The 27,116-nt window shown below is 49.4% G+C and overlaps 1 protein-coding gene across 1 annotated transcript in view; it reads left to right on the top strand.

Annotated features, from left to right (window-relative positions):
* The first annotated feature begins 7,218 nt into the window (after nt 1-7,218).
* The window catches only part of NAB2 (NGFI-A binding protein 2), a 28,268-nt gene continuing 8,370 nt past the window's right edge, over nt 7,219-27,116 (top strand). The window contains exons 1-5 of the mRNA XM_044443281.1: nt 7,219-7,497; nt 11,663-12,428; nt 14,332-14,465; nt 16,225-16,276; nt 23,939-24,062. Of these exons, the coding sequence (XP_044299216.1) occupies nt 11,673-12,428; nt 14,332-14,465; nt 16,225-16,276; nt 23,939-24,062 (1,066 nt within the window). The 5' untranslated portion in view covers nt 7,219-7,497; nt 11,663-11,672. The remainder of the gene's footprint in view (nt 7,498-11,662; nt 12,429-14,331; nt 14,466-16,224; nt 16,277-23,938; nt 24,063-27,116) is intronic.

The following is a 27,116-nucleotide window of genomic DNA, read 5'->3' as shown; positions in this document are numbered from 1 at the left end:
CTGCCAACAAAAGTGTGTATAGTCAAGGCTATGGTTTTCCCAGTTGCAGTGTATGACTGTGAAAGCTGGACCATAAGGAAGGCTGAGCGCCGCAGAATTGAGGCCTTTGCATTGTGGTGCTGGAGAAGATTCCTGTGAGTCCCTTGGACTGCAAGGAGATCAAACCGGTCAGTCCTAGAGGAGATCAACCCTGACTACTCTTTAGAAGGCCAGATCCTGAAGATGAAACTCAAATACTTTGGCCACCTAATGAGAAGGACTCACTGGAGAAGACCCTAATGCTGGGAACAATAGATGGCAAAAGAAGAAGGGGACGGCAGAGAATGAGGTGGCTGGATGGAGTCACTGAAGCAGTCGGCGTGAGCTTAAGTGGACTCCGGGGGATGGTGGATAGGAAGGCCTGGAGGAATGTTGTCCATGGGGTCGCGATAGGTCGGACACGACTTTGCAACTAGCAACAACAACCAGATCTATCCATATGCAACTAGGCCAGTGGAAGTGGACTTCCTCACCCTTCCTCTTCACATAAACCTCTCCAGCTCCCTGGAAATGTTACATAGAGACTCATAGGATCCTCCTAAATAGGGGTAGGCTGCGAAGCATGGAGGGATCCCTAAAAACAGGCAGAGGTACCTTCTGGGAGCAGGGCCCTTTTGTATGCATAAGGAAGATAACAGGTCCAGCCTTATGTACCGAATTCTTCCACCAACTATATGAAGACATTTTTCACACTTCATACACATAAACAATTGGGAATAAGGGTCATTTGCTAAATGTTACACTGTATATGTATAACAATCTGAGGTGACAGGTGTTAAGTAGCAATTAATGGGGAGGCAAATCCCTGCAGAGGGATGCAGGTCATATATATTTATATAAAACAAATAATTTGGGTCAGGAAATAATTGGGTCATGTATAAGTCTTTCCATAGACTTCCAGGTGAACTCACCTGAAGGTCTTTAAGCCATCAAATTTCCTATCAGAGTTATATCCAACTTTTTTTCCTGAAAGGAACCCAAGACAGCTTACATTATACCCATCCTCTTCTCCAGTTTATCCTCAAAACAACTCTGTGAAGTATATTAGGCTGAGAGTCAGTGACTTGCATGAGTTCACCCAATGGCCAAATGCGGACCAGAATCTAGTCCTCCCGAGTTCCAGTCCAATGCTTGAATGACCACACAACACACACATTCTATGAAAGCGATCATGCATCATAAATATCTCATTGGGACTTTTGTGTAATTTCTTTTGAGTATACGAAGCATATGAACACACTGAAAGAATGTAAAAGAGCTCATTCCTTTCCCAATCTTCCTAAATGGCAAGTGATCTCTACTATGGGATCCTGATTGGAGCAGAAAACCCAGTGGACCTGGGTATTAGATCTAAGCACCAGTCATTACTTCCTCAACCAGAATCGAGAAAAGAAATGCGGGGTCTTACGTTGGGCCACTGCAATTACACAAGGGGTGCACTAGAGATGACCTGCCTCTCAATTCCTGTCTCCTTTGCCCTTTACAGAATTAGATCTCTGGTGAACCTTCCAGGAATATGTGTAGGCTAAAAATCCATCTTTACTTTGCAGTCCACGTACAGAAGCCTGGCACATTACAGAAAACTTGCACTGCTGTTCCCACAATCCCGCAGCCAGCCTGTGTACCGCCAGCTATATTCCTAGGGCATTGTGGAAACTGTAGTCAACACATCTGGACTGGAGGGCATCAAGTTGCAGAACGCTGCTTTCCATCCTGGGTGGAGCGCGGGGTCGGAGCGGAGCGTACGACGGGCTAAGGCTCAGGCTGCACGTTAATCCAGTTAGAAGTAACCGAAATTCAGCTCCGCTCCTCCAATTTTCCACACCTCGGGCTATTTCTTGAGCAGGGGGCGGGGGCTGTTCCACTTTGAAGAAAAAAAAAGAGGAGGAGGGAAAGGAAGCTATTTTGTTCCCATTAATTGTTATTCTCCCTTCTCTTCCCTTTGCCAGCTTCCCATTAGCGCCTGGAGGGACGGCAAGAGGCCGGGCGTGGGCGCACTCATTTCAGCAAGCCCCGCTAGCAGAACATGCCGCGCGCCACTGGCCGCGTGGGCGGCAGGATGTGCGTCAGCCCCGCGCGGGGGCGGGCAACACGTGGAAACAAGGCCGACCACAGTAGTGGGGGGAGGGGACTGTCCTTTTGTTTGCACACCGGATTTCCCGGTTATTTTTGAAGCCTAGGCTACCTTTGCTTACGAGGATCAAGAGGGGCAGCTGTCCACTGGAGAAAGTATAAAAAGATGCATCGTAGCAGAGATATAGCAGCCTCGCCTCTCCACGCTTTCCCCTCCCTGTCCTCTGTAAACGTAGAAGCAGAAATTTAAGATCATACTTCCATCCCCCATGTCTCAGATCTTTGTGTATGTTTGGAGGTGTGGGGGAGATGTGGGTCATTTTTCAGATACTCGAAAAACCACCCTGCTTTTTAAACAGGCTTCCCAAAATTATTTCTTTCTTATTTTATTATGGTGTATTGTGATGGTGCTTAAGCCTAGATAACCTATTTATTTATTTATTCGATTTATATCATGCCTTTTTTCCTACAAAGGGCCCAAGGCAGCTTACATCTCGTCCTCCATCTTATCCCCACAACAACCACCCTGTGAGGTAGATTGGCTGAGAGTCTGTGACTGGCCCAAAGTCACCCAGTTGGCTCCATGGCTGAGCAGGGACTAAAACCCAGTTCGTCTGAGTCCCAGTCCCATGCTCTTCACCACTACACCACTCTGGCTCTCACTTATGCCACTCTTGGCTGGTAGGAATAGTGATGAAGCTGCTAGTGGCTAACAACAGCTCTGTTAGGTAGTCTGGTATACCTACAAAACATGGGCACACTGGTTCACAACAGTCCTGTAATATAATCCAGTGTTATATACCCCTTACAGTATGTGAGCATGATGGAATGGGCAAGTGCTGGGCACAAGGCAGAACAATTTATGATAACCTTGTTGCACAGGACAGTGCATTCTCCATCCTCCTTCCACCATGGGATACCACCACCATTGTGTCTCCAAAAACAGTATGGGCAAAACCCAACCCTTAGATGTCACATGACAACAAAAACTTCCATGGAGTAATGAATCATAGAACAGCAGAAATGGAAGGGGCCACAAAGGCCACTGGGTCCAATCCCCTGCTGTTGCAGGTCAACAATCTACACCATCCCACTCAGATGGCTGTCCAGTTTCTTTTGAATGTGTCTAGTGTGGGAGAGCTCAACACCTCTCTAGGGAACTGGTTCTACTGTCCTATAGCTCTGACAGTGAGAAAACTTTTTTGATATCTAGCCTGAATCTGGTTTGTCTCAATTTGAATTGATTATTCTGTGTCCTATACTCTGGTATCAGTGAGAAGAGACCTTGAATTTCCTCTTTGTGACAGCCTTTTAGGTACCTATAGAATACCTATATAATGTACCCCCTCAGACTTCTCAAGGCTGAACATACCCAGTTCTCTGTCTCTCCTCATAAGGCAGGGTTTCCAAACCCTCGTGGAGGTTTGCTCCAATAACACAGGCCCCAACTGCAAAGCTTGGGTATCTAGAGGAGGCACCTATTCATAATAATGCCAGTTAGCTCAGGAGTGGGGAAATGGGTGACCTTCCAAATGCCCTAAGACATCATTTCTTATCATTGGTTATGGTGGCTAGAACTGCTGAGAGTTACAGTTCAACATCATCTGGAGGCCTTAGCTTCCGTTGTTAAACAGACTGAACAATCCTATCTATGTTTACTGAGGAGTGTCATTTTTAATAGAAAGGCAGGTAAAAGTCATACATACATACATAAGGCTTTATACACAGCCAGCTCTGTGCATTCACAAGAATAGAACCGCAGCCAGCTATTTGTCCCTGTCACCAGAGGGGAGCCCTAGTGACCTGGCTGAATTCAAGAGCCTCTGCAAAGATTGCAGGACTCCAAGCCCAAATATGGATGTGCAGGCCGGCATTGAAAAGCATCAACACTAGGTAGATGCTCTTGCCATTGTGGGAGGCTGCTCAGTGGGAAGAACCATATGTTACTGTTCAGGCCTCTCTGAATAGAAACCTCTCAGTAGCTAAAGCTGATTGGGATGATCTGTCCTCCGCAGAGCCAACTTCCTGCCTACGCCTTCCTTTGCATGCAGGGTACAGCTTTGACTTCCTTGGGCCTTTGCAGCTGAGAGGCCAGGAGGTTCTCTCAGACTGGATGCTGTTGGAGGGAATGTGTGTGTGTGTGTGTGTGTGTGTGTAGAAGTGGGGGCACATGGTAAATGCGTGGCACAAAACAAGACAGAACTATGATTGCTACAAACCCCACAATGGACATTTCCTGTGCCACTAAGAAGATCCAAAAATAAACCCACAATCAACTCCTAGCTGCACAGGAAAATACAAATTTAGGACAGTAGTGAGCTGGGAGTCAAGGCCAGAAAGCTTCAGTTCAAAAAAGGCCAGAGTCAGGGCAACTTGGGGTGGAGTTAGAAGTTGTTTGAAAAAGTATAAGGCACACTTTCACTTAGGGAGGTATTTACCTTAAGCCTTTTTTAGCCCCCAACTTGTTTCTGAGGGAGCTCACCTTTTAATTCTTACAACTTTTTTGGGGAAAAATAAAGTAAAACCTTGGTTTACCACTCTTTCAGTTCAGCTGAGCTCAATAATACACATGATTATCTATGTTCTTCTGATGTTACGGGGAAAGGGCAGAGTCTGCTAGTTTACTAATCCCACACAGATGCAGTCATGCTTTGGGAACCAAATCCCTCCTTTCTCTCCAGGGTGGGTAGATCTGAAGCAGGAAGGAGTAGCTGACGGAACAGGGATCTATGTGATTATGTACCTAGTAATGCAGGCATCGCACCAACAGTGTTGAAAACATTCCTTCTTCTATGAATTTTTAAGCTTGCAAACGTATTACCAAATATATGCAAATGCCACTTATACTTCTACAGAACTGTTCTTCCCAATGATTTTCCATCCTAGCCCATAGTCCCTCAACTGCATTTCCCTTACTTTTTGAAGGGCTTCAGCTTGCCAGTGTAGCATACTAGTTTCAGCAGTAAACTGGAACTCCGGAGATCTGGGTTCTAGTCCTCACTTAGCCATAAAGTTCACTGGATGACTTTAGGCCAGTCTCTGACTCTCAATCTATTTCAAATGGCTGTTGTGAGAAAAAAATAGAGAGGAGAAGGGATTGTCTAAACTGCAGGGGAAAGGTAGCATATAAATAATTAAATATCAGAAGGCCACACTGACTATGTTTGCCATGGTGGGCCAGAAAACAGATCTGAAGCAAAAAGATTTAGATATTCTTTAAATGGATAGCAAACTTCAGAGTAGTTCAGAAATCTAGTAGGCAAAGAAAAATGGTTATAGTGGTTTCTGAAGTTCTGTACCATCAGATAAGTGGGGAATTAGTGAACACTTAAAACTAACTCTGTTCTTTACAAGACTGCAGGGCTGGCCAAAAACATTTTGCTGCTGAAAGAGTGGCAAACAGTATTCTGCCTTGGCATGTCAAAGTACCAAGGCCATACAAGTTATTCTGCTGCCTGAAGAAGAAAATCTTCCTCAGTAAAAACATACAAAAATAATAAATTAAGGATGCATTTTCGCACTTTAAAAAGTTGTGTGGCTGAGGTATGCTGGGGGCAGCAGTCATTCTGCCTGAATGTGCATAAGACTGAGCCTTTCAATGCTAATAATTTGCCACCCTTGCCTGACCCTAAAACTGCTGCTTTACTTTGCCTAATAGCAGGTTCAGCTCTAGTCAGATGCCAATTACATGTCAGTTCCTGCCATTTCCAGTTCAAAGGAATAGGTAGACAGTGATGTGAGAGGCCTCTGACAGCTTCAGATGCTGCCAGTCAACTTTGATGGACTAGTTGTAGAAAACTATCTGACAGGTTTCCTTTTAATCCAATCAAATATATTTTTGCATCCTTTGGTAAAGAGAAATTATACAACTAAAATTATCCTTCCCACTTCCCCAGGAGGGAAACCTGATCAGGTCAATAAATACTTTGAAAAACCAAACCCTTTTAAACTTCAAAATGTAAAGCATCCCATTTTGCATTTTAAAAGTTTTTCAAGTGTGGGTTGGAGTATTTGAAGTGAAAGAATTAGTATTTTTCAATGCAATGTTAATGTACAATGCATTTAAAAGCAATGCAAAATTCCAGTTTGTTTTTAAACAGGGGGCATTTATCCAAATGGTTCTAATAAGATTATCATTCTAGTTATCATATCCTGATTTTGTCCACTGATGAATCAGACACTGACAGGTTTTCTGTAAAGAAATATTTTCTCTAAGCCTTCTCCTACACCCTTGAAATAACCCCCTAAGCTTTTCTACATGCTTTGCCCTATCACAGGCGTATTGCGTCGCTCACAGGCATGCACCCAAAAATATGTGGGAGCTTACCCGACCCTCTCACCCAAGAAGACTTTTGTGAGCACATGCGTAACAACAGCATTCATGCGTGAAACTACCAGTGCTCTCAAAACTCGCACTTTTCATTCTCACATGTGCATTTCCGAGGGTGGCGTAACACAGCCCCGTACACTTAGACCAGCGAAACACGAACGCGTCCTTTTTGAGAACATCTAAGTCTTATTCACACTTTACTCAGAGGGGGCTGCATACCCCTATATAACCTGAAAGGGTAGTAGCAGCCTAGTTCAGGCCTTTCGCCGGAATGTGTTCGTTTTTCATGTGGCGCGCAGTAAAGACTGTTAGTTTTGCCACATAGCCCAGAACGTGCACAAGGCACAATGCAAGGCTCCCAAAGGCAGAAGAGGAAAAGCGTCCACGTCGAGCAAACCAGTCACGTCAACTCCACCCCTAGCAGCCACGAAGAGTTTAATCCTCTTTTTCTAAGGGGGGCACCCAACATCCCGCACGGCGGTTGAAGGCGCGCGGAAGGCAGGAAATGGGGTGCAAGCACACCGCTGATTTAGCCCCTTTCATGCCAGCACGTGGGCATATCGGAGGAAGAGAGCAGGGCGGCTTCATCCCCCTTTCGGAGGTGGCGGTTGCTGCTGCTGCTGCTGCAGTTTTTCTGGTCCGAGGCAGGAGCTGCCTGCCGCCCCCGACGCCTCCCACGCGCGGCAGCAGCTCGGAGCCGCCGCCGCCGTTCCATTGTAAATCCGGCGGCGTGGGAGGCAATTCCGTGCCAAAGGCTCAGCGCCGAGGCGCGCAGAGAGAGAAAGAGAGAGAGGAGGAGGAGGAGTGTGGGGGACGGGCAGACGGAGAAGCTCCGACGGACGGACGCAGGGAGCCATCAGGGTGGACTGGCGCCATCGGATGCTCGGCGCTCGCACCCCTTTCCTCTGTCTCTTTCTTTCTATCTTCGCCTCGGATTAGAAGCAGGCACTGCCAGCCAGCAGCAAGGCGAGGAAGGCCCTGGGTCCATGCCCCACGATCACACCCCCCGGACTGCCAAGCAATCCAGCGACGCCGTGAGACGCAGCAGAGAGCGAGTGAGTAAAGACGTGGGGTGGGGCAGGCGCCGCGGACGCGAAGGGGAGGTGGGACGGGGAGGAACATTGGGAGTAAGTTGCCCCCACCCCCGGGGAGGGGGCGAAGGGACAGCAGGCCAGGTGGAGGGATTACTTGTCAACCTCTACTTCTCTCCCCCTCCCCCACCGCTGCATTTCTTCAGTGAATGGGGTGCTCCACTGTAAAGGGCAGAAACAAGACGAAGGAAGCGATTGTGAAAATGGCTGTTAAATACACGCAAGAGGTGCAAGGGGCACGCCTCCTGACATGGGCAACCTTGCTTACTCGCTGTAGAGTTATGGGGCTGTGGTGGGTCCCTGGATTATATACATGCTCAGGGGCACTTCTGTCTAATGTCTTCCTGGTTGAACGTTTCATGTCGTAAACAGATAAGATCTGCTATTTCTTAACCAGACAGAAACAGTAATTTTCATCTCAAATTAAGCCTGACAGGAGAGGAGAGTGGTATTTCTCTGGTGACTACCCTTATACCCATGCGTTTCAAGATAGGCATCCAAGGCTGGGTAAATGGAGCTAATCAAAGAGCATACCTATCTTGCTAGGCTCTAATTTGAAAAAGGTGACGATGTTTCAGAGCTCTCCAAAAATGGATTGGAAATGGTGGTGCTAAGATGCATGGAGGAGATCATCCCCATAAAGTCCCAATCTTGAATGTTCTGAAGAAGCAGCTGTTTGGACAAGGGGATATGTAAGATGCTAGATCGGGAAGGACGGCTGGCAGCCGCGCAACACGGCTTCCGCAAAAACAGGTCCTGCCAGACAAACCTTGTGGAATTCTATGACAAGGTTTTGAGATGGCTGGATGGAGGGGATGCAGTGGATGTGGTTTACCTGGATTTCAGCAAGGCCTTTGACAAAGTGCCCCATGATATCCTGGTGGAGAAACTGAGGAGTTTTGGGATACACCAAAGCACTGTCCGGTGGATTAGGGCATGGTTGACTGACTGAAAGCAGAAGGTAACCATTAGTGGGGAATCATTGGGATGGCGGCCAGTGACAAGCAGGGTCTGTTTAATCTTTTCATTAACAATATGGAAGAAGGGGTGAACAGTCTGCTGATCAAATTCGCAGACGACACTAAAACTGGAGCAGTGGCCACAACTGAGGAGCAGGAACTCCAGATCCAAAAGGATCTGGACAGACTATGGAAGTGGGCAGGAGACAACAGGATGGCGTTCAAGGTGGATAAGTGCAAGGTCTTGCACTTGGGGCATAGGAATAGCTGTCATAAGTACAGGTTAGGTGACAAGTGGCTGGAGAGCAGCACTTGTGAAAGGGACTTCAGGGTGCTGGTTGACTGCAGGCTAAACATGAGTCAGCAGTGTGATGCGGTGGTCAAGAGGGTAAACGCCATCCTTGGTTGCATAGCCAGAAGTGTGGCTTCTAGATCAAGAGAAGTATTACTACCACTCTACACAACTCTGGTGCGCCTGCAACTGGAGTATTGTGCTCAGTTTTGGGCCCCTCATTACAGAAAGGATATAGCCAGGTTAGAGTCAGTGCAGCGTAGGGCCACAAGGTTGGTGGTTGGTTTGCAGGGGATGGGGGATGAGGCGAGACTGAGGGATCTGGGTCTCTTCAGCCTGGAGAAGAGGCGACTCAGAGGGGATATGTTGGCGGCATACATGTAGGTGAGGGGATGTCATACGGAGATGGGTAGAGACCTGTTCTCCCCTGCGGAGGAAGGCAGGACGCGCTCCAACAGAGCAAAGCTCAGGGAGCCAAAGTTCGATTTAGATGCCAGGAAGCATTTCCTGACAGTTAGGACCCCGAGGGTGTGGAATGGGCGTTGAGAGGTCGTTGAGGCCCCATCGGTGCGGGTGTTCAAGGATAGGCTGGATGTCCACATGGTGGGCATGTCGTGAGTGGCGCCGGCTGGTGCCGGAGGTCAGACTAGATGGCCTGGAAGGCCCCTTGTGACTCGCTCTGTTTCTATGTTTCTAAGATGATTATTGTAACTTAAGGCTCTTGACTTAAATGATCGTATGGGCTGCAGCTCCCCCCTCCCCCACACACACTTTAATTGGGAGTGTGCACTGTGCTAAGCCAGCCCTGTTGTAAGCCCTCCTGCTCACTCTTCTGAGTGGGGCCCTGGACATGTGCCCCACAGTCCAGCTCTCATGGTACCACGAGAGAGTCCAAAAGAGTGACTTGGGAGACGGCAGTGATAGTTTGAGCTGGTTAGTGCTTCCCCTCACCTGCCAATCCAGCAAGCACAACTTGCATGTTCAATTAAAGCCCCTTGCGTACCCCTCAGTGTTGCACCAAAATTCCCCCACCTCTGCAGCATTGGTCCAGAAAAGGTGGAGGTGGGCAGTGCATGTGACCTCCACTACTGAGAAGTACCCAAGAAACACCAACTCCCCCCAAGGGCACAGATGCTGCTGCACTGCTTTTATGGCCTCATCATAAGAAAAGTTAATGCATGTAAGGTCAGTTAAAGGAAAAAACAAGCCGTGGGTGTTTGGAGGAGGGTGGTATGTTCATGCACATGTTGGGGATGAGGCCAGGCTGGGGCGATGTTTCAGTGTGGTGGGATTTCTGGTTTGTAGAGGAGAAGCAGGTTTCGTGTGTGCACGTTTGCATGCTTGAAATGCTGTTGGGGTTTAGTACACGGAGGTGAAGGGCCACATTGGGGACATGGAAGCATAGCAGCTGAGAGAATAGTTGTAGTGCAGATCCCAGATCACATGGCATGGAGCCAATGCATGTAAACTGGGTTAGGTTTCAGTACTTTGTGTGTTATAATAAAGTGTACAGGCTCAAGTCACAGTGCAGAGGAAGAATCTTGACTTTGATGGGAAGGTTGCAATGTATTGCAGTTGGAGGATGCCGTGTAGACAGTGTATGATATCATCAGTTGCAGAGCAAGGCAAAAGTCATCCATCAAAAGTCACCCATCAGAGTGAAACATGAGTATTTCAGCAGATGTTTTGAGGCAGCCTTCCTCCAAATGCATCTAGCATCCAAGTCAACTGGCCACACTGGCTGGGACTTATGGGAGCTGAAATCCAAAACCTGTGGTGGCCACCAGGCTGGGGAAAGCTGTTCTAAAGTGTGGTAGATGCTTCAGGCTGTAATCCTAAACACATTTACTAAGAAATACACCCCAATGGGGCTTAATTCTGAGTAAGCATGTGCAGCTCCGCAGGATTGCATTATCAGCAAACAGGCGGGGTTGGGCTTTACCTGCATTGCTGTGGGAGGCTGTAGTGTAAGGAGAGGTTTGTGCAGCAAGTGCACCACAATGAGGGAGTGTACACAAGATTGTGTCTACTTTTTTCCCTACGAATGTAAGAGGAGCTGTATTGGATTGGCTCAGAGACCTGCCTAATCCAGTATTCTGTGCATGCAGCGGCCAACCAGGTAATGCAATGGAAAGTCCACAAATGGAAGATGAGTGCAACAACGCCCTCCTGCCCATGTTCTCCAGCAACTGGAACACAGAGGCACGCATGCTACCTCTCATGCAGGAGGCCATCTGCAGCTATCCTGACTAGTAGCCATGGATCCCCTTGTTCTCTAGGAATTTGTCTAATTCCAAATGAAACCCAAATAAACACCACACCTTAGTCCAGGACTTGGTTGCTATGGCTGTTGCCACAGAAGTTACTGTTGCTTGAAGAAAATCGGCATAATTTCTCTTTACAAACTTGGCTTTTAACCGATGGTGTGTACAACTTAAACATTGTGACATAAATGCACCAAGTGATGTTTTTCCCTTTTACGCCTATTTTGTGGTGCCACTCTTTCTCATTAGATAGCATGAGACCACCACCTCGTGTGGCAGGTGCAGGGCGCATGGGAGAGATGGGGCTGAATGCCACCACCTGTGCAGAACATTCTGAGCTGCCCTGCTGCCCTCAGGTCTTGTGGAGGATGCTCTCCTGTCAGTAATGTTGAAATATTTCAGAAATCAACTGCCAGCATTTGTGCATAGAGTTAGGCAGGGGAGATGCCATCTTGTCCTTTGTCTCAGGCAGCAAAATAGTTTGGACTGGCCCTGTTGGTATGCCTGCCTTTGTCTCCTGACTGGGGGCAGGCAGGTGGCAGGTATAGCTGAATCTCCTCAGGCCCAGCTTCCGTTTCTCCTCAGTGACCAAGCTTGCTCTGCTGTCTCTGCAGGCCACCGGCTATGGCCCTGTCCTTGCCACGCACACTGGGTGAACTCCAGCTGTATCGTGTCCTGCAGCGAGCCAACCTCCTCTCCTACTACGAGACCTTCATCCAACAGGGCGGTGATGACGTGCAGCAGCTGTGTGAGGCGGGCGAGGAGGAGTTCTTGGAGATCATGGCTCTGGTTGGCATGGCGACTAAGCCGCTCCACGTTCGGCGCCTCCAGAAGGCCCTGCGGGAGTGGGCAACCAACCCAGGGCTCTTCAACCAGCCGGTGCCCTCCATACCCGTCAGCAGCATTCCGCTTTTCAAGATTTCTGAGTCAGGGGGGCGCAAATCGCTTACCAATGGCCATACCAGCCCCGGAGAGACCCCAGGGAAAGCCAGTGGTACCTCCCCTGCCAAGAGTCCCTCAGAGGCAAGAGAAAAGCTGTCCCCCTTGCCAGTGATTCACTGGGGCAATCCAGAGTCGGAAGAGGAAGGGGGGGCATCTTCACCCAGTGAGCACCCTTCTTCTGCGGAGCGGCTTGATCCAGAACTGGTCCAAGCAGTGGCAGAGGGTGCAGATCGTCTTCTGCGCAGCTGTCCCCGTGGTGGAGAAACGGAGCTGCGAAGCCTCATGAAGCTGAATAAGAAGCTGGCAAAAACAGTGGGCCATATCTTTCGCATGGACAATGGGGACCCTCGCAAAGAGGAAGAGATCCGGCGCCACAGTGCCATCTATGGACGGAGTGGGGCGCAGCGCTGTGAGGGCAAGCAACTCACACTTCATGAGGTGAGTCAAGGGAGCAGGTTTGCGAGGAAGGAGCATTGAGCCAACACAAAGGCACAGAGAACTTATTCTAAATTTGATGTTATAGAATGAAAATCCACACTTTTCCTGGGCTCACTGCTTTACCCCAACCACCATTTTTTTGTGTGGTTTCCTGGCTTTTGTAGCAGTTCTCCACATCCCATCCCCACATTCTAAAAGGTTGACATGGCTGTCTGAAGGTGTTGCTAGTAGCAGACAGAGCTTCAGCTGGAAACATGCTGGATTTTTTGGGCCATTTTGGCTCCACCCTGTCTTCCTTTGGCCCCACCTCCTTTTTCCCTGGCCCCACCCCCCCACTGGGATGTGGCTTTTATGAGCTTCCTCAAAAATCAATCTGTCCCTCTGGCTGACAGACATTTTGCACCTCTGGATTAGGTTCTTGCTGCAACCAGAGAGCCTGTTAGCTGTTTTTGTTCTGTTTTACAGCAAGCGTTATGTGTTCCAGCCCTGGAGAGGGGGAAAAACTGCAGGATATTATTTAGATAAACTGGCTTGGACCCTGAGGTGATTTAGACTGATTCCCATGCAGTCCCCTGCATTTCCTCCTATACAATTCTGAAGGTGCTCAGACATCCTAGAGCAGGTTTCGAAAGGAGGAATTGCATGAAATGGCCTCCCTCATTTCTGCTCATGGATCTTCAGATCCAAACCATTGTTTAAAGTGGCTCATGAAATGTCTGAATATTGCTATAGAAGGAGTAGTTAGGCTTGTGATGACCTTTAAAAAGACTGCATTTAAAAAGACCACAATCACCCCACCCTTTCTCCACATTTTTACTACAAAGAATATTTTTCATGGGTTACCTTTAAAACAGGCATGGGGCCCCTTTGGCGTTCCAGAGATTCTTGGACTCCAGCCCTTTCAGTATTGCTACTGGGTGGGGATGATGGGAGGTATAGCCCAAGAAGAGCAGGCCTCAGTTCCACCATTCCTGTTTTAAGAGGCACCTCAAGCTGACATGTGCATATTGGTGGCGTGTCCCTTGTCACCTGAGATGTCACAGATGCTGGCTGATAAAGGCACCTGCCCAACCTCAGTCTAGGGCAGAAATCCACAGCATTTTTGTCCTTGAGAACTACTGATGATATGAAGTATGAAGTTGGGTGCTATTGATTAATGTATACACATGCATGGCCACACAGACACCCATGCATAGTCCTGAGAGAGATTTCTCTTTCTTCACTGCTAGCAACAGGAGGAAAGAACAGCCTTTGTAAAGATTGGCTGGGGAGAGAATGGTGAACCTTCTCCCCACCTGATAGATCTGGATAGAAATCACCCTTTCCAGGAGGCAAATTCAGTCTGTATGATTATCGCGGGGTGGAGATAAGGTTCTCTACTTCCTTTCCTAGCAATCCTCCCACAGACCACTGTTTTGTCCCTGGAAGTGTATTTCTGGTAGCTAGGGGGGATTGGTGGGAAGTTGGTGTGGCAGGGGTGAGGCGCCCAAGGGGGCCACAAGGCGCTTTAGTTTAGACAGCACTCTGCTTTAGATGGGGGCAGGGATGACAGTGACACATTGTTGGGGTTTAAGTGCTGAGAAACAGCAGGTAGGAGGGAACATATTGGATACCATAGCACCTAAAACTATATAAATCGTTTGGGGAAGCCCTTAGTATCATATACTTTCAGACAGCTGCAAATTCCTTTCCTGAGGTATCCGTTCTTCTTTAACCCTGGGATGCTTATCTTACTGTGCACATCTAGGTTTCGTTTTCTTTTTTCAAAGATCTTCTCTCCTCTTTGCATGCTGGCTGCCCCAGAATTCCTCCTCTTGGGCGTTGTTCTTACTCTAGAGCACTAGAGACTGAGATCTGTTCACCTCCCCCAAAGAACCAATCTGTTCTCTCTCTGTGCTCCCAGCTCACCATCAATGAGGCTGCTGCCCAGTTCTGCCTACGGGACAATTCGCTGCTGCTTCGCCGTGTGGAGCTCTTCTCATTGTCACGCCAGGTGGCCCGGGAGAGCAGCTACCTGTCCTCACTTAAGGGATCCAGGTGAGAACTGAACAGTTCCCTTCTTGCTACCGAGTGGGGTTCTTCAAAGCTGGGCTGTGGCCTGCTACATCCTTGCTGTGATGCTGCTGAGAAAAGATGCTCAACAGGCAAGCTCAGTGTGTTGTTCTGGGGTGCCCATGCTTCTGCAAAAACCCTCATCGACTGCCTCTTCCAGAGCAGTGCAATGGTGGGAGAACAGGAAATGGTTCATTTCTTTAAAAAAGAAAAAAAAAAGTTCCAGGACCCATGTCTGTCTGGAAACTGGTCAGTTTCTGATGGGTGAGGATTGTCTACATTTACTCCAAAGCAAAAGAAATGTACTTGCTCAAGGACTCGGCTAACTATTTTTACCGCATATCCTTTTGAGGTCTGGAATGAAAAAACAGATGCCTTGGCTGAATTTTTGTATAGCTTGAGCACTGCAAAGTATAAAGTTTAAACACAGGTGTCCAGCTGTGTTAATTATCTCCTTCCTGGATGCTGATTTCCTGCAGTCTGATTATCCAAATAAAATGTCAAGCATTCAGGAAATGGGCTTGGCCCTGTTTGGCAATTGGAACTGGCTGTGATGATACTGAACATGTCCCAGCAGGCACTTTCCCTGCCCAAGGCCCTGACTATTTCTTTAGCTCACAGAATGGCTGGTTCAACATGTCAGGAGACCATGATTTAGCATCAAAGTAGGGGTACACAACATGTGGCCACAGGCTGCATGCAGCCCCCTAGCAGAGATTTCCAGTCTTCAGCACAGCCAGCCTGCCAGATTCCCTGCAATTCTGCTGGTAAACAAAGTGTTCTGTTGTGTCCTGTTTCCCAGCAGAAACATTGGTTCTGTAGAGAAACACAGTGCATGAAGACTGCTTGTCCTATTTCTTTGTACTATGGCATTCTTCCTAGCCAATAACCAAATAGCTGTTTGGTGGGCTGTAGGAAGTGCAGTTCTGCTGGAAATGGAAACACTCAGCTTCCAGCTGCAGCAGGGAAGGGATGTGTAGCCCCTAGAGAATTCCAGACAGTCTAGTAAAGTCTCCAACTCTCTTATGTTGCCCATCCTTGCATTAAGGGATCCAACATGAGGTTTGGGTTTGCACACTCTCCATTTCAATCCCTGCTCCTATTTTGTGTGCATCAAGAAAAGATTGAAACTATTTACTTTTGAACTAACTATAGTTCTCTGTTACATCTGTGCTTCGGGAACTGTGGTTTGACTTAACTGTGCTTAGTTTCACCCTAGTTTTTAAAAGCTAACCACAGTTAGAATTATCCATGGTTTCCTAAGTTCAGATGCAGCTGTGGTTCATTCAGAGCAAATATTTTCAGTATTCTGCAAAGTGTCCAAATCTCAGCCTAAGAGTGGCATATTCTCATCATAGGAAACCATGATTTTCTAAATATATCTGAATAAACATCAAACCCTATTTAAATGTGGCAAAAGGAGTTCACTTGTGTGACATGGTAGGTGTTTGACATCTTGTTTAAAGCAACCCTCAGCTGCTGTATATGCAATATCAGTGTGCCAGCACTCACACCAGCGGCTGATGTCAGTGCATGTGAGGTTTGCATGTGCAGGTGAGGGGACTCAGTCTTAAAGCAGGGCATGTGCAACATTGCATGGGTAAAGTCCTTCACTGCCTGGCAGCATGTTTAAAGCAGTCCCAAGCTGCACCCTTCTGGTTTTCCTCTTGGCCAGGCTGGGGGTAATTTCCTGGGCATATTACCTAGCAGGGTTTTCTGACTCCATGGTGGCTTTTGTCCTCAGACTGCATCCAGAGGAGGGCGGTGCTGGGCAAGCCAAGCGTCTCAAGCAGGAGGTAAGCTGTACAGGCAGGCTTTGTGTGGGTGTGATGGCTAAGATAATGGAGTGAAATGCTTTAAATGCACGTGGAAAGTGCCAAAATAATGATGCTGATCAGGGGCATTGCTAGTACTGGGCCCATGGGGCCAGACTTAAATCTGTTTGTCAGTGGTCTTAATCTGTTCTGCTCGTACCATTGGACTGGGCCCATGGGGCCAGTGCAGAGGCTTCCTTTGTGGTTGGTTGTCATGCAGGGAATTAAAACTGGGCTGGAGACAGAAGGGTAGCTCTCCCCCTCCAATATACTACAGCACATATACCCCAATAAAATTCCCCCAGCACAACTATTAAGTTTAGAACAAACCTTTTTTATATTCACTTGGGATGGTCAGCATCAGGGTGCCAATTAACTGAAGAACATATTTTACCTAGGATGACTTGCCTCTTGTTAAATTCAGATGCATCCTAGTAAATATTCCTGATTTGAATGTATAGTTAGAAATTAGCACATGCAGATTTTATGCAGATTTATGTGAGGTGCATATTTGGACCCTTCTTCTTTTAAATATCTAGCAATGCCCCTGATGATGATGCAGATGCATATATCAGCCTGGTGCTCTCCAGCTGTGTTGGGCTATAATGCCCATGTTGTCTGGGAATGATGAGAATTGCAACTCATTTGAAGGCACTGGGTTGGGGCAGAACATGAGCAGCATTTCTCAGCCTCAGGGGAGCTCATGTTCCCAAAGGGGAACCCAAGAACAGTGTCACAACCACAGAGCCTGCAGTATTTCAGATGCTAAGCAGGCATGGGCTTGCTGCCTAAGCTTGATAGGAGGGCACAGATGGAAGAGGTGATGTAATAGATAAGCGTGTGTGTGCATTGTTTTTAAAAAGCTTCCATTTTACAGCAATAATGGTTTTGGCAGAGTTCTCCCCAGATGTACCCGCTTGTGCATTCTAGGATGCATGTTTGATTGTATGCTCGTTTATATTGTGTTATGAGTGCGGGAGACTGTGTTGTATACATGCTTGCAGCCCTGTGAGTGGGGCCCCATCCATGGCATAAGGAGAGTTCCCAAGCTTCTGTGCTTGTGAATGGTGAGCACCCAATTCTATGCTTCTAATTTCATATACATAAGCAGACTTCATACTTATGTGTCTTCCTGATGGGTATGCAAGTGGTTGTAATATATATCCTGGAACAAGCATGGATGGGTACTTAAATAGGCATTCCCCTTAATTTTTTCTACATGGAGCATTTCTTTTTTCACGTGTATAGATGCAGAATGGACAATCTGGGAAAAATCCACTAGTCTCAGATTTTTACAGTAGAGGGCAATAAAGGAATAGTTGGAGAACAAAGATGTTCCTGAGGCATTACTCCAGTTGGCCTCTCCATGTTTCTCCCTGGTGTCTAGCCGCCAGGGAGGTCTATGGGATTTTTTGTCGTGGCCTCTGTGCAGTCACACATATGGGTGCTGCCCCTGCGCAGTGCCTATGGCCGGAAAGATTCAAAAGCTTAACAGTTTTGGCGGGAAGTCCGCATCCCTCCCCCCCATGGTATAAAAGGGCAGAGTGCCCGCCATTTCCTCAGTCTTCTTGTGACCGCCATTTGCTGTGCCTTGAGCCTTTCGTCTCTCAGTTTGTACACGTTTACCAGTTGCTGTTATTTCTCTCTTAGGCATTCTTATTCCAAGTTTTTTTCCCCTCCCTGTTAGAAGTTTTCTTCTCAATTTCCCTTTTTTTCCCTGTTTAAGAAAACCTCCCCCCCCCCGCCAAATATTGTTCCTCTTGTCTTCGCTTTACTATCTTCTCTTTTTCCTCGATGGCGCAGCATGCGGCTTTCCACAATAGTTCACAGTGCGGCTCTAAAATGTCACCTACTGATCCACATGATCTGTGTCTTCTCTGTCTTGGAGAAGGGCACAGGATAGATAAATGTGGCCAGTGTCAGGCCTTTACTAAGCAGGCAAGAAAAAACTGAGAGAACCGCCTGCATAAACTTCTGTGGGATCAAGCCCTGCTTCAGTCCGATCAGCTAGCAGGCAAGTCTGTGCCTCCGTCTACCTCTTCCACCACTCCTCCGCCATGCTCGTCGGCTGATGGTGCCCCTTTGCCAGAGGGTCAACGCTCCTCTGCATCTCCGTGTAAGCAAAAGGAGAAGAGGAAACATAGTGGCTTGGACAAGTCCTCAGGCCATAAAAAGCCTAAGAAGGACAAGTCGGATAAGTCGGCTCGCAAACTTAAGAAGCCCGACCATTTCAGGCACCATGACTCGTGTTCGTCTGCTCCATCGATCCCGACGGCTGCCTTGGTACCGACCCCGACCGGCCCGGCCCTCCAATTGGCCATGCAAGTGACCCCACCTGGGTCTCCAAGATGGGTCACACCCTCCGTCCAGTCTTCTCCTGAACACTGGGATGTTCCCTTGTTGGGATCAATCTCCGACGGAGAAATTTGAGACTCTTCGCCAATGGCTCGCTCACCAACTCCCCAGCCATTGCTCAAGCCTTCTCCAAGGCCTGTTCCTCCGCAGGTGCGGTACCAACAGCGTGCCTCCATCCGGCCCTTGGAAGAATGCGTGCACCCACCCCATCGGCCGTCTCACCGCAAGCCATGGGATGATTATCCACCTTATGGCTACTGCCCGTTGGTGCGTGAGCGTACCCTCTCTCCGGCTCCGAGGGACGCTCCTTCGACTTCCAGAGCGACTCAATCCAGGCGTCCCACTTCGCCTATCGATTCCTCTTCTAGTCTTCCACCACACGACGACTTGGATTTGGAGGACTCCAAAGTGACTCTACGTCACCAGACGCAGTGATCTCCACACAGGGCCCCAGCTCACCGGAGGAGCCCTATGTGAATTTTGGGGGGCTTATGGCGAGGCTTACGAGGTCACTCGAGATCGAGGCCCAGCACCATTTCGATCCTAACACAGACAAGTTTTATAACATTGTCAAGGGTGAACAGTCTGCTGCCATCATTTTGCTGCTGATCACTACCCTTTGCCAGGCAATGATGGAACCGTGGAGCTACCCTAACCAGCCTCAGCCTACTTCACGCCGATACGAATCTATGTATCGAGGCCATGAGAAGGATATACCATTCCTCCTGCACCATCCCAGACCAAACTTAATTGTCGTTGAGTCCTCCCAAGGATGTGAGTTGAGGGGACACACTACTCCCTGTGACAAAGAGGGTCGTAAGATCAACATGCTAGCTCGCCGGATCTCTGCAGCTACAGGGCTTGGCCTCCGTATTTCCTATTATAAGGCCATGCTGGCGCGGTACCAATATTTTCTCATGCAAAAGTTTGAAAATATTACGGCCTCAATACTGGACCAGCAAAGAGACTTAGCCCAAATTTTCATCAAAGAGGCTATGCAGGTGGCAGTCCAGCAGCTCTCCATGGTGAGCCCTCCATCGTTATGCTTGGCTTTGGAATTGCAATTTTCCAGATGAGACAAAGTGTCGAATTGAGAACATGCCCTTTGACAGTTCCGGGCTCTTCAATGCCAGGATGGACCACAAGAAGAAGACTATCCATGAGTTGAGGGTCACAGGTCGCCGGATGGAAGTTCCTAACCAGTCGTGCCATAAGTGGTCTTGGTCTCGTCCGGCCTACAGATATCAATCCTATCCACAATTTGGGGGCCGTCAGCAGTTCCAACCATGCCAACAGTGTCGGAAGCAACAACAACGCTTCCAGCAGAACCGTCGTTGTCCCGAGTCCAATAAGCATCAGCATTGACAGGATGAATGAACCTCTCCTCTCCTTAACCCACCTTCCCCTCTTCCTCTTGGGGATCGGCTGCAAAGTCAACTCCCCATTTGGGAGTCCATCACATCTGATCAGTGGGTTTTATCCATCATACAGCATGGATACAGAATTGAGTTCAATACCGTGCCCCCACCAGGACCAAACCGAATTACGCCTCACTTGTTGGTCCTCGTCCACGAAGTTCAACAGCTTCTTCGTAAAGGAGGGATTCAACAGCTTACATGCTCTGAGGGGCTCCACGGGTTCTACTCAAGATATTTCATGGTCCCCAAGTGGGATGGCGGTCTTCGTCCAATACTGGACCTACGTGGCATCAATAGGTTTATCAAAACCAAAAAGTTTCGGATGACCACCCTTCAAAATATCCTTCCATTGCTTAGGAGAGAGGATTGGTTTGCTTCTCTGGACTTGAAAGATGCTTATTTTCACATTGCCATTCACCCGTCCCACAGGCATCTTCTGCAATTCACTGCTGATTCTGACCTGTTCGAGTCCAATGTCCTTCCGTTTGGACTGGCTACTGCCCCCTGGGTTTTTACGAAATGTATGGCCCCAGTGTGTGCACATCTTCGGCTCCGAGGCATTCAAGTGTACCCCTACCTGGATGACTGGCTAATCGTCTCCCAATCTAAGGAAGGCCTTCGGTCATCAATTCAAACTATTTGTGCCCTCTCGGACAGTTTGGAACTATGCATTAATCATGAGAAATTGTGTCTTACTCCTTCACAGATCATCGACTTCATTGGAGCCCGTCTTGATTCCACACTAATGAGAGCCTTCCTCCCACAAACTCAACAGGACACTCTCTGTTCATCGATCCGTCAAATCCACATAGACAGGACTGTTCTGGCACTCTCGGTGCAGAAACCTCTTGGCCACATGGCCTCTACAGTATCCACGGTTCCCCACGCCAGACTACGGATGAGACCACTCCAGTTGTGGTTCAACGCACTGTTCCAACGTCAACAAGACTCACCTCACCATCTTCTCCGACTTCCGTCCTCAAGACCCTGTCATGGTGGACCACGCAGCACAATCTGTCTCTGTGCTTCCCATTTTGGCTGCCTCACCCGACCTTGACTCTCTTTACTGATACCTCCCTTACCGGGTGGGGAGCTCTGTGTGCCGGTCTCTGGGACCATCAGGAATCCATTAGACATATCAATTACTTCAGACTCCTAGTGGTTTTCAAAGCCCTTCGATCATTCAAGGACACACTTCGGCAACACGTTGTCCAAATTGCCTCCGACAACGTTGTCACTGTATTCTATATAAACAAGCAAGGCGGGACGAAGTCCGCCCCCTTGGCCCACTTGGCGATGCAACTGTGGGACTGGTGCATCCCCAGGGAAATCACCCTCCTCGCGGTTCACCTGGCTGGTACCGACAATGGGGAGGCCGATGCCCTCAGCGGGCAGATGTCGGCAACCCACGAATGGGAACTGGATTGTTCGACCTGCCATTGCCTCTTCTGGACTTGGGGCTCTCTGGACATAGACTTGTTCACCACCCACACGAACAAGGTGTGCAAGATGTTCTGCTCTCGTGCCGGCATCGGCCTGGGATCGACGGGGGATGCGCTCATGATCTCATGGATGAACGTGTTCTTTTACGCATTTCCCCCGATTCCGCTCATTACGAGGATCCTAGCCAAGATGGTCTACGACCATGCCACAGGGATCCTGATCACCCCCTGGTGGCCCCATCAACCATGGTTCCCTACCCTTCTCCGCTTGTCCAGCAGCACCTTTCTCTGCTTGCCTCTCATACCTCATCTCATAACTCAGCAGCGCGGAGCTGTTCGCCACCCGGATCTCCCTTCATTCAACCTCACAGCCTGGGTCATTCAGTGATCCACGGGGATACTTCAGTACCAGCGAATCCTGGGACTTCTGTACCTGCCCGACACCATCCCGATGCAGCTTCTTCTTCTTCGCTACCAATAGACTCCTTATCGAACCTGAGCACCCTCCATCCCGATATCCAGTTCATTCTTCAGTCTACCCTAAGACCTGCAACTCGCCGGTCTTATGTGGCTAAATGGAAGCACTTCACATCTTTCACTGAATCCAACAATTTTGTTGTCTCTTCGGCCTACGTTGAAAATATCCTTCAATTTCTCTTATCACTCTATCAGTCGGGACTTAAGTCATCTTCCATTAAAGTTTATGCAGCTGCGATCTCCCACTTTTGGGGGCAGGTGCAGGGTTCTTCAGTCTTTTCTCATACCTTCATACGACAATTCCTCAAAGGTCTGCAGAATCTTCAGCTACCAATTCAACCAGTTATCCCTACATGGAGCCTTTCAGTCATCTTACAGGCACTTACTCGGCCTCCTTTCAAACCCCTGGCAACTACTGACTTATGTCTACTTTCTTGGAAAACTGCCTTTCTTGTCGCGGTCACGTCTGTCAGAAGGGCTAGTGAACTTTGCGCACTGCGGATAGATCCGCCTTACCTTAACTTTCATAAGGAGAAAGTTGTTCTCCGTACCGATCCAGCGTTCTTACCAAAAGTCGTGTCTCCCTTTCATATTAATCAGGACATTGTGTTACCTGCCTTTTACAGGTCTCACACGGAGTCCCTTCGCAATCTAACCGCCTCTTTCTTAAACACTCAGGCTGTGATAAGGGCTCTCCTGTTGGTTCACAGAGACTTTCAAAGTGGATCGTGCAGACCATCGAGCTAGCTTATCAGCTCGCCAAACCTGACTTACCTGTCATGCCCGGAGGAGGTAGCTGCCTCCTCTGCTTTCGCCACTGGCATTCCAATCCAGGACATTTGCAAGGCTGCCACTTGGACTGCTCCTTGCACCTTTGCCAGGCATTACTGCCTTGATGTGCGTGCCAGACATGACTGCTCCTTTGGCTGGGCAATCCTTTCTTCTGTTCTTCATTAATGACACCGCCAGCCTCCGGGTCTGGTAAGCTTGCTAATCACCCATATGTGTGATGCACAGAGGCCACAACAAAGAAAGGCAGGTTGCTCACCTGTAACTGTCATTCTTCAAGTGACCATCTGTGCAATCACACAACCCACCTGCCGGCCCCGCATGGTGTCGGTGAATGGGTTTATATTGTACCGTTTTTTCTTCTCCTCTATAATGGTTCAAAAACAAAAATTGGGCCCGACAATTCACTGTTATATCGCTCGCTTCTGCGAGGGGGTGAATGGTCGGTCTCCAGTTGACTGAGGAAATGGCAGGCACTCCGCCCTTTTATACCATGGAGGGGAGGGATGCAGAGTTCCTGCCAAAACCGCTAAGCTTTTGAATCTTTCTGGCCATAGGCATAGCACAGGCGCAGCACCCATATGTGTGACTGTACAGATGGCCACTCGAAGAATGACAGTTACAGGTGAGCAACCTGCCTTTCTTGTCTTTTGAGCGGGAATAAGAGAGATAGAATATCATGTCCCCCATTCTTTACAATCCTGTTTGCTGACACAGCCTCTGTGGCAAGATTTGGAGGAGTTCTCATTCCTGGAACAACTCTGGTGCTCTTTCTCACCAGGTTGCAGTTCTGGGGCAAATCCCATCCTCAGAAACATTTAACCTCTGGCAGGACACTTTCATCATCCCAGCTTCCATTGGAGGTTGCTGTGTGGATTTCAGCCTTAACTCCTCCTGCATACCACAGGCCCAGTTCTGCACTGGGTGGGCATGGGGGCTAGCAGGCAGGTGTGCCCTGATATTCAAAGAGTAAATGACATGTATGTGAAATGTTTATATGTGTTTATGTTGTATTTAGTTTGGCCCTTAGAAATATATGAATGTTCTTTAGGTTTGACCCCTTCTGGTGGGAAATAAGGTTTGCTTACGGTGAGGGAGGCACATTTGCTAGCAAGCTCTGCCCTGCCACCCCACTCTCATCCTGCTACTTATCCTCCCAACAGGTTGTAGAGCACAGCCGCCCTGAACTTCCTTTGGTTTGTGAGCCCTTTCTTCCTCAGTATCGGTCTAGTATTGAGGAAGACACAGCCAGCTTGTCAGGGGAAAGCTTGGATGGACACCCGCAAGGTGAGTGGCTGGATCCAGATGGTAGGGCATTAAGACTGGAAGGCAAGGCAAACCAAAAAGGGATTGCTATCTGGTGCACCAGTCTCCTCCAGCCTGGTACATTCCAGATGTCTTGAACCCCGACTTCTAGAATCCCCCATCCACCTGCCTTACTTGGGGATTCTGGGAATTGTACCCTAACACATCTGGACAGGGTGACGAAGGTTGTGTTTGGCTTTCTCACATTCATGCTCAAAGAACCGTCCTTTCAATTGGAACACTGTTTCTAGTGCATCAGTTTGCTCGCTGTTTGCAAACTTGGAACATGCTTTGACTTGTGTGCTATTTGGGATCAGAGGCTCCTCCGAATGCAACAATTGGGCGGGCTTGGAGCTCCCTCCTCCCCCCCCAACACCCGTCGCGCTCCGCAGCTCCGCGGCCGAACACCTGCCGTGCCATGCTGCTGCTGCCGCCGCCAGACCTGAGGGCACCACCGGGCTGGGGGCCAGCTGACGCCACGCCCGCAGCCACCGCTGGGCCACCCCGGGCACGGAGGATGGCGGGGCCACGCCAGGCCCGACGGCGTGGAGGGGGGCGCCGCCATCTTAAGGCCGGGCGGGTTCCCGTGCCCCCCCGCTCCCCTCCCCCCCACCGGCAATGGTGAGAGCGATGCTGATCGGGGCAGGGCACGCGGGCAGGCACTGGCTTAACCCACCAGACGTGGCCTGGGGCTGGCGGCCGAAGGGCGACAGCCAAAGGGCGGTGCCGCCGTTTGTGGTCGTTCATGGCCGTGCGGGGCTGGGCTTGCGGGGGGGAATAGGTCGGTGGGGGGGATTTCTATTTTGTATTGGTGGGGTGATAAGGGGGAGTTTTTGATTGTTTTAAAGTTTTTATTGTATTTTAATCTGTTTTATGGAGTCGTCCCTGGCCATGCCGACGCTTGAGTTTCCTGGGGAAACCACGCCCCCATTGGCGTGGTTATGGGCAATGGGCGTTACAGCGGTGGGGGCTTAATGTGTCTGAGTAGAAGGAGGGACAGATGGCTGACACCTTTCCCTCCTTCTGGTTCTGCCCCCAGCCGGAGGGTGCCAGGTAGTCCTGTCAACCACCCCTCGGGCCTGACGGTGCTGCTGCTTAATGCCAGGTCGGTCCACAATAAATCTTCCCTCATCCATGACTTGATTGTGGATGAGGGGGCCGACCTGGCTTGCATAACGGAGACCTGGGTGGGAGAGGGGGGGGATGTCACCCTCTCTCAAATGTGCCCGCCCAGGTATTTGGTTCAGCACCGTCCATGCCTGGAGGGGAGGGGAGGGGGGGGAACGCTTTGGTTTACCGAGCCTCCATCTCCCTCATGGGACTTCCGGTCCCTTCGAGGCCAGGGCTGGAGTGTCTCTACTCGGTGTTGGGCGACCGAGACAGATTGGGGATTCTGTTGGTGTACCGTGCACCCTTCTGCCCAACAGTCTCCCTGCCTGAGCTGACGTAGATCATCTCGGACCTGGTGTTGAGGACCCCCAGGATGTTGGTCCTGGGGGACTTCAATCTCCATGCCGAGGCTAGTCTGACCGGGGCGGCTCAGGACTTCATGGCCTCCATGATGGCCATGGGACTGTCTCAACATGTCACCGGCCCGACCCATGAACGTGGACACACCCTGGACCTGGTTTTCTCGACGGGGCAGGAAGAGGGTGGTCTGAGGGTGAAGAATTTATGCTTGACACCCCTGTCATGGTCAGATCACTTCCTGGTGAGGTTTGAGCTCGAGAGCGGCCTCTCCCTCTGTAAGGGTGCGGACCCAATTGTGTGGGTCCGCCGTTGGAGCCGTATGGATCCAGATGGATTCCTGAAGGCCCTTGGGGAGTTTCCGGCTGACAAGACTGGTGCTCCTGTCGAGGCCCTGTTCAAACTGTGGAATGGGGAGATGACCAGGACTGTTGACATGATTGCTCTTAAGCGTCCTCTCCCTCCGGGCAGAGCCCACTCTTCCCCTTGGTATACACCTGAATTGTGGGTGATGAAGCAGGCTGGGAGACGACTAGAGCGTTGGTGGAGGAAATCACGGGATGAATCTGACTGAACACACTTAAGAGCCCATTATCAGGCCTATGCTGTGGCGGTGAGGGCAGCGAAAAAGACATTCTTCTCCATCTCCATTGCCGCCTCAGAATGCCGTCCGGTGGAGCTTTTTCGAGTGGTGCATGGCCTGGTTTATCCTGGCCCCAAGAAAGGTCTGGTTTCACCCTCGAAGGCCCACTGTGATGACTTTGCCAAGCATTTCAGGGAGAAAATCCCTCAGATTCATCACGAGCTAGATTCTACTAGTAACTCAGAGGTCCAAAAGTTAATGGATGGTCCAAAATTAATGGATGAATTTCAGTTATTGCGGCCTGATGATGTGGACAAGGTGCTTGGATGAGTACGTCCCACCACTTGCCTATTGGACCCTTGCCCATCTTGGTTAATAAATAACACCAAGCACAGAATTGGGATTTGGATCTTGGAAGTGGTTAACGCTTCTCTGAGGGAGGGTTGGGTACCTGCCTCTTTAAAGGAGGCGGTAGTCCGACTGGTCCTGAAGAAAGCGGCACTGGATCCAGAGATGGCTACTAATTATAGACCAGTGGCCAACATCCCGTTTTTGGGCAAGGTGTTGGAGCGGGTGGTGGCGGGACAACTCCAAGCACTCTTGGATGAAACTGATTATCTGGACCCATTTCAGTCCGGCTTCAGACCCGGGTACGGTACTGAATCTGCCTTGGTCGCCCTGTACGATGACTGTGCAGGGAGAAAGACAGGGGGACTGCGTCCCTATTGGTTCTTCTGGACCTCTCAGCAGCTTTCGATACCATCGACCATGGTATCCTTCTGGATAGGCTAGCGGGAGTGGGGGTTGGAGGCACTGCTCTGCAGTGGTTCTGCTCTTATCTCAATGACCGTTTCCAGAAGGTGGTGCTGGGGGACTATGGCTCTGCGCCATGGCAGCTATGCCATGGAGTACCGCAAGGGTCCATTTTGTTCCCTTTGCTGTTTAACATCTACATGAAACCGCTGGGAGAGGTCGTCAGGAGGTGT

This window comes from Varanus komodoensis, unplaced genomic scaffold (genome assembly GCF_004798865.1).
Source record: "Varanus komodoensis strain SLA01 unplaced genomic scaffold, ASM479886v1 scaffold41, whole genome shotgun sequence".
Lineage (NCBI taxonomy): Eukaryota > Metazoa > Chordata > Lepidosauria > Squamata > Varanidae > Varanus > Varanus komodoensis.
The sequence above is the reverse complement of the archived record's forward strand: the minus strand, read 5'-3'. Positions and strand labels throughout refer to the sequence as shown.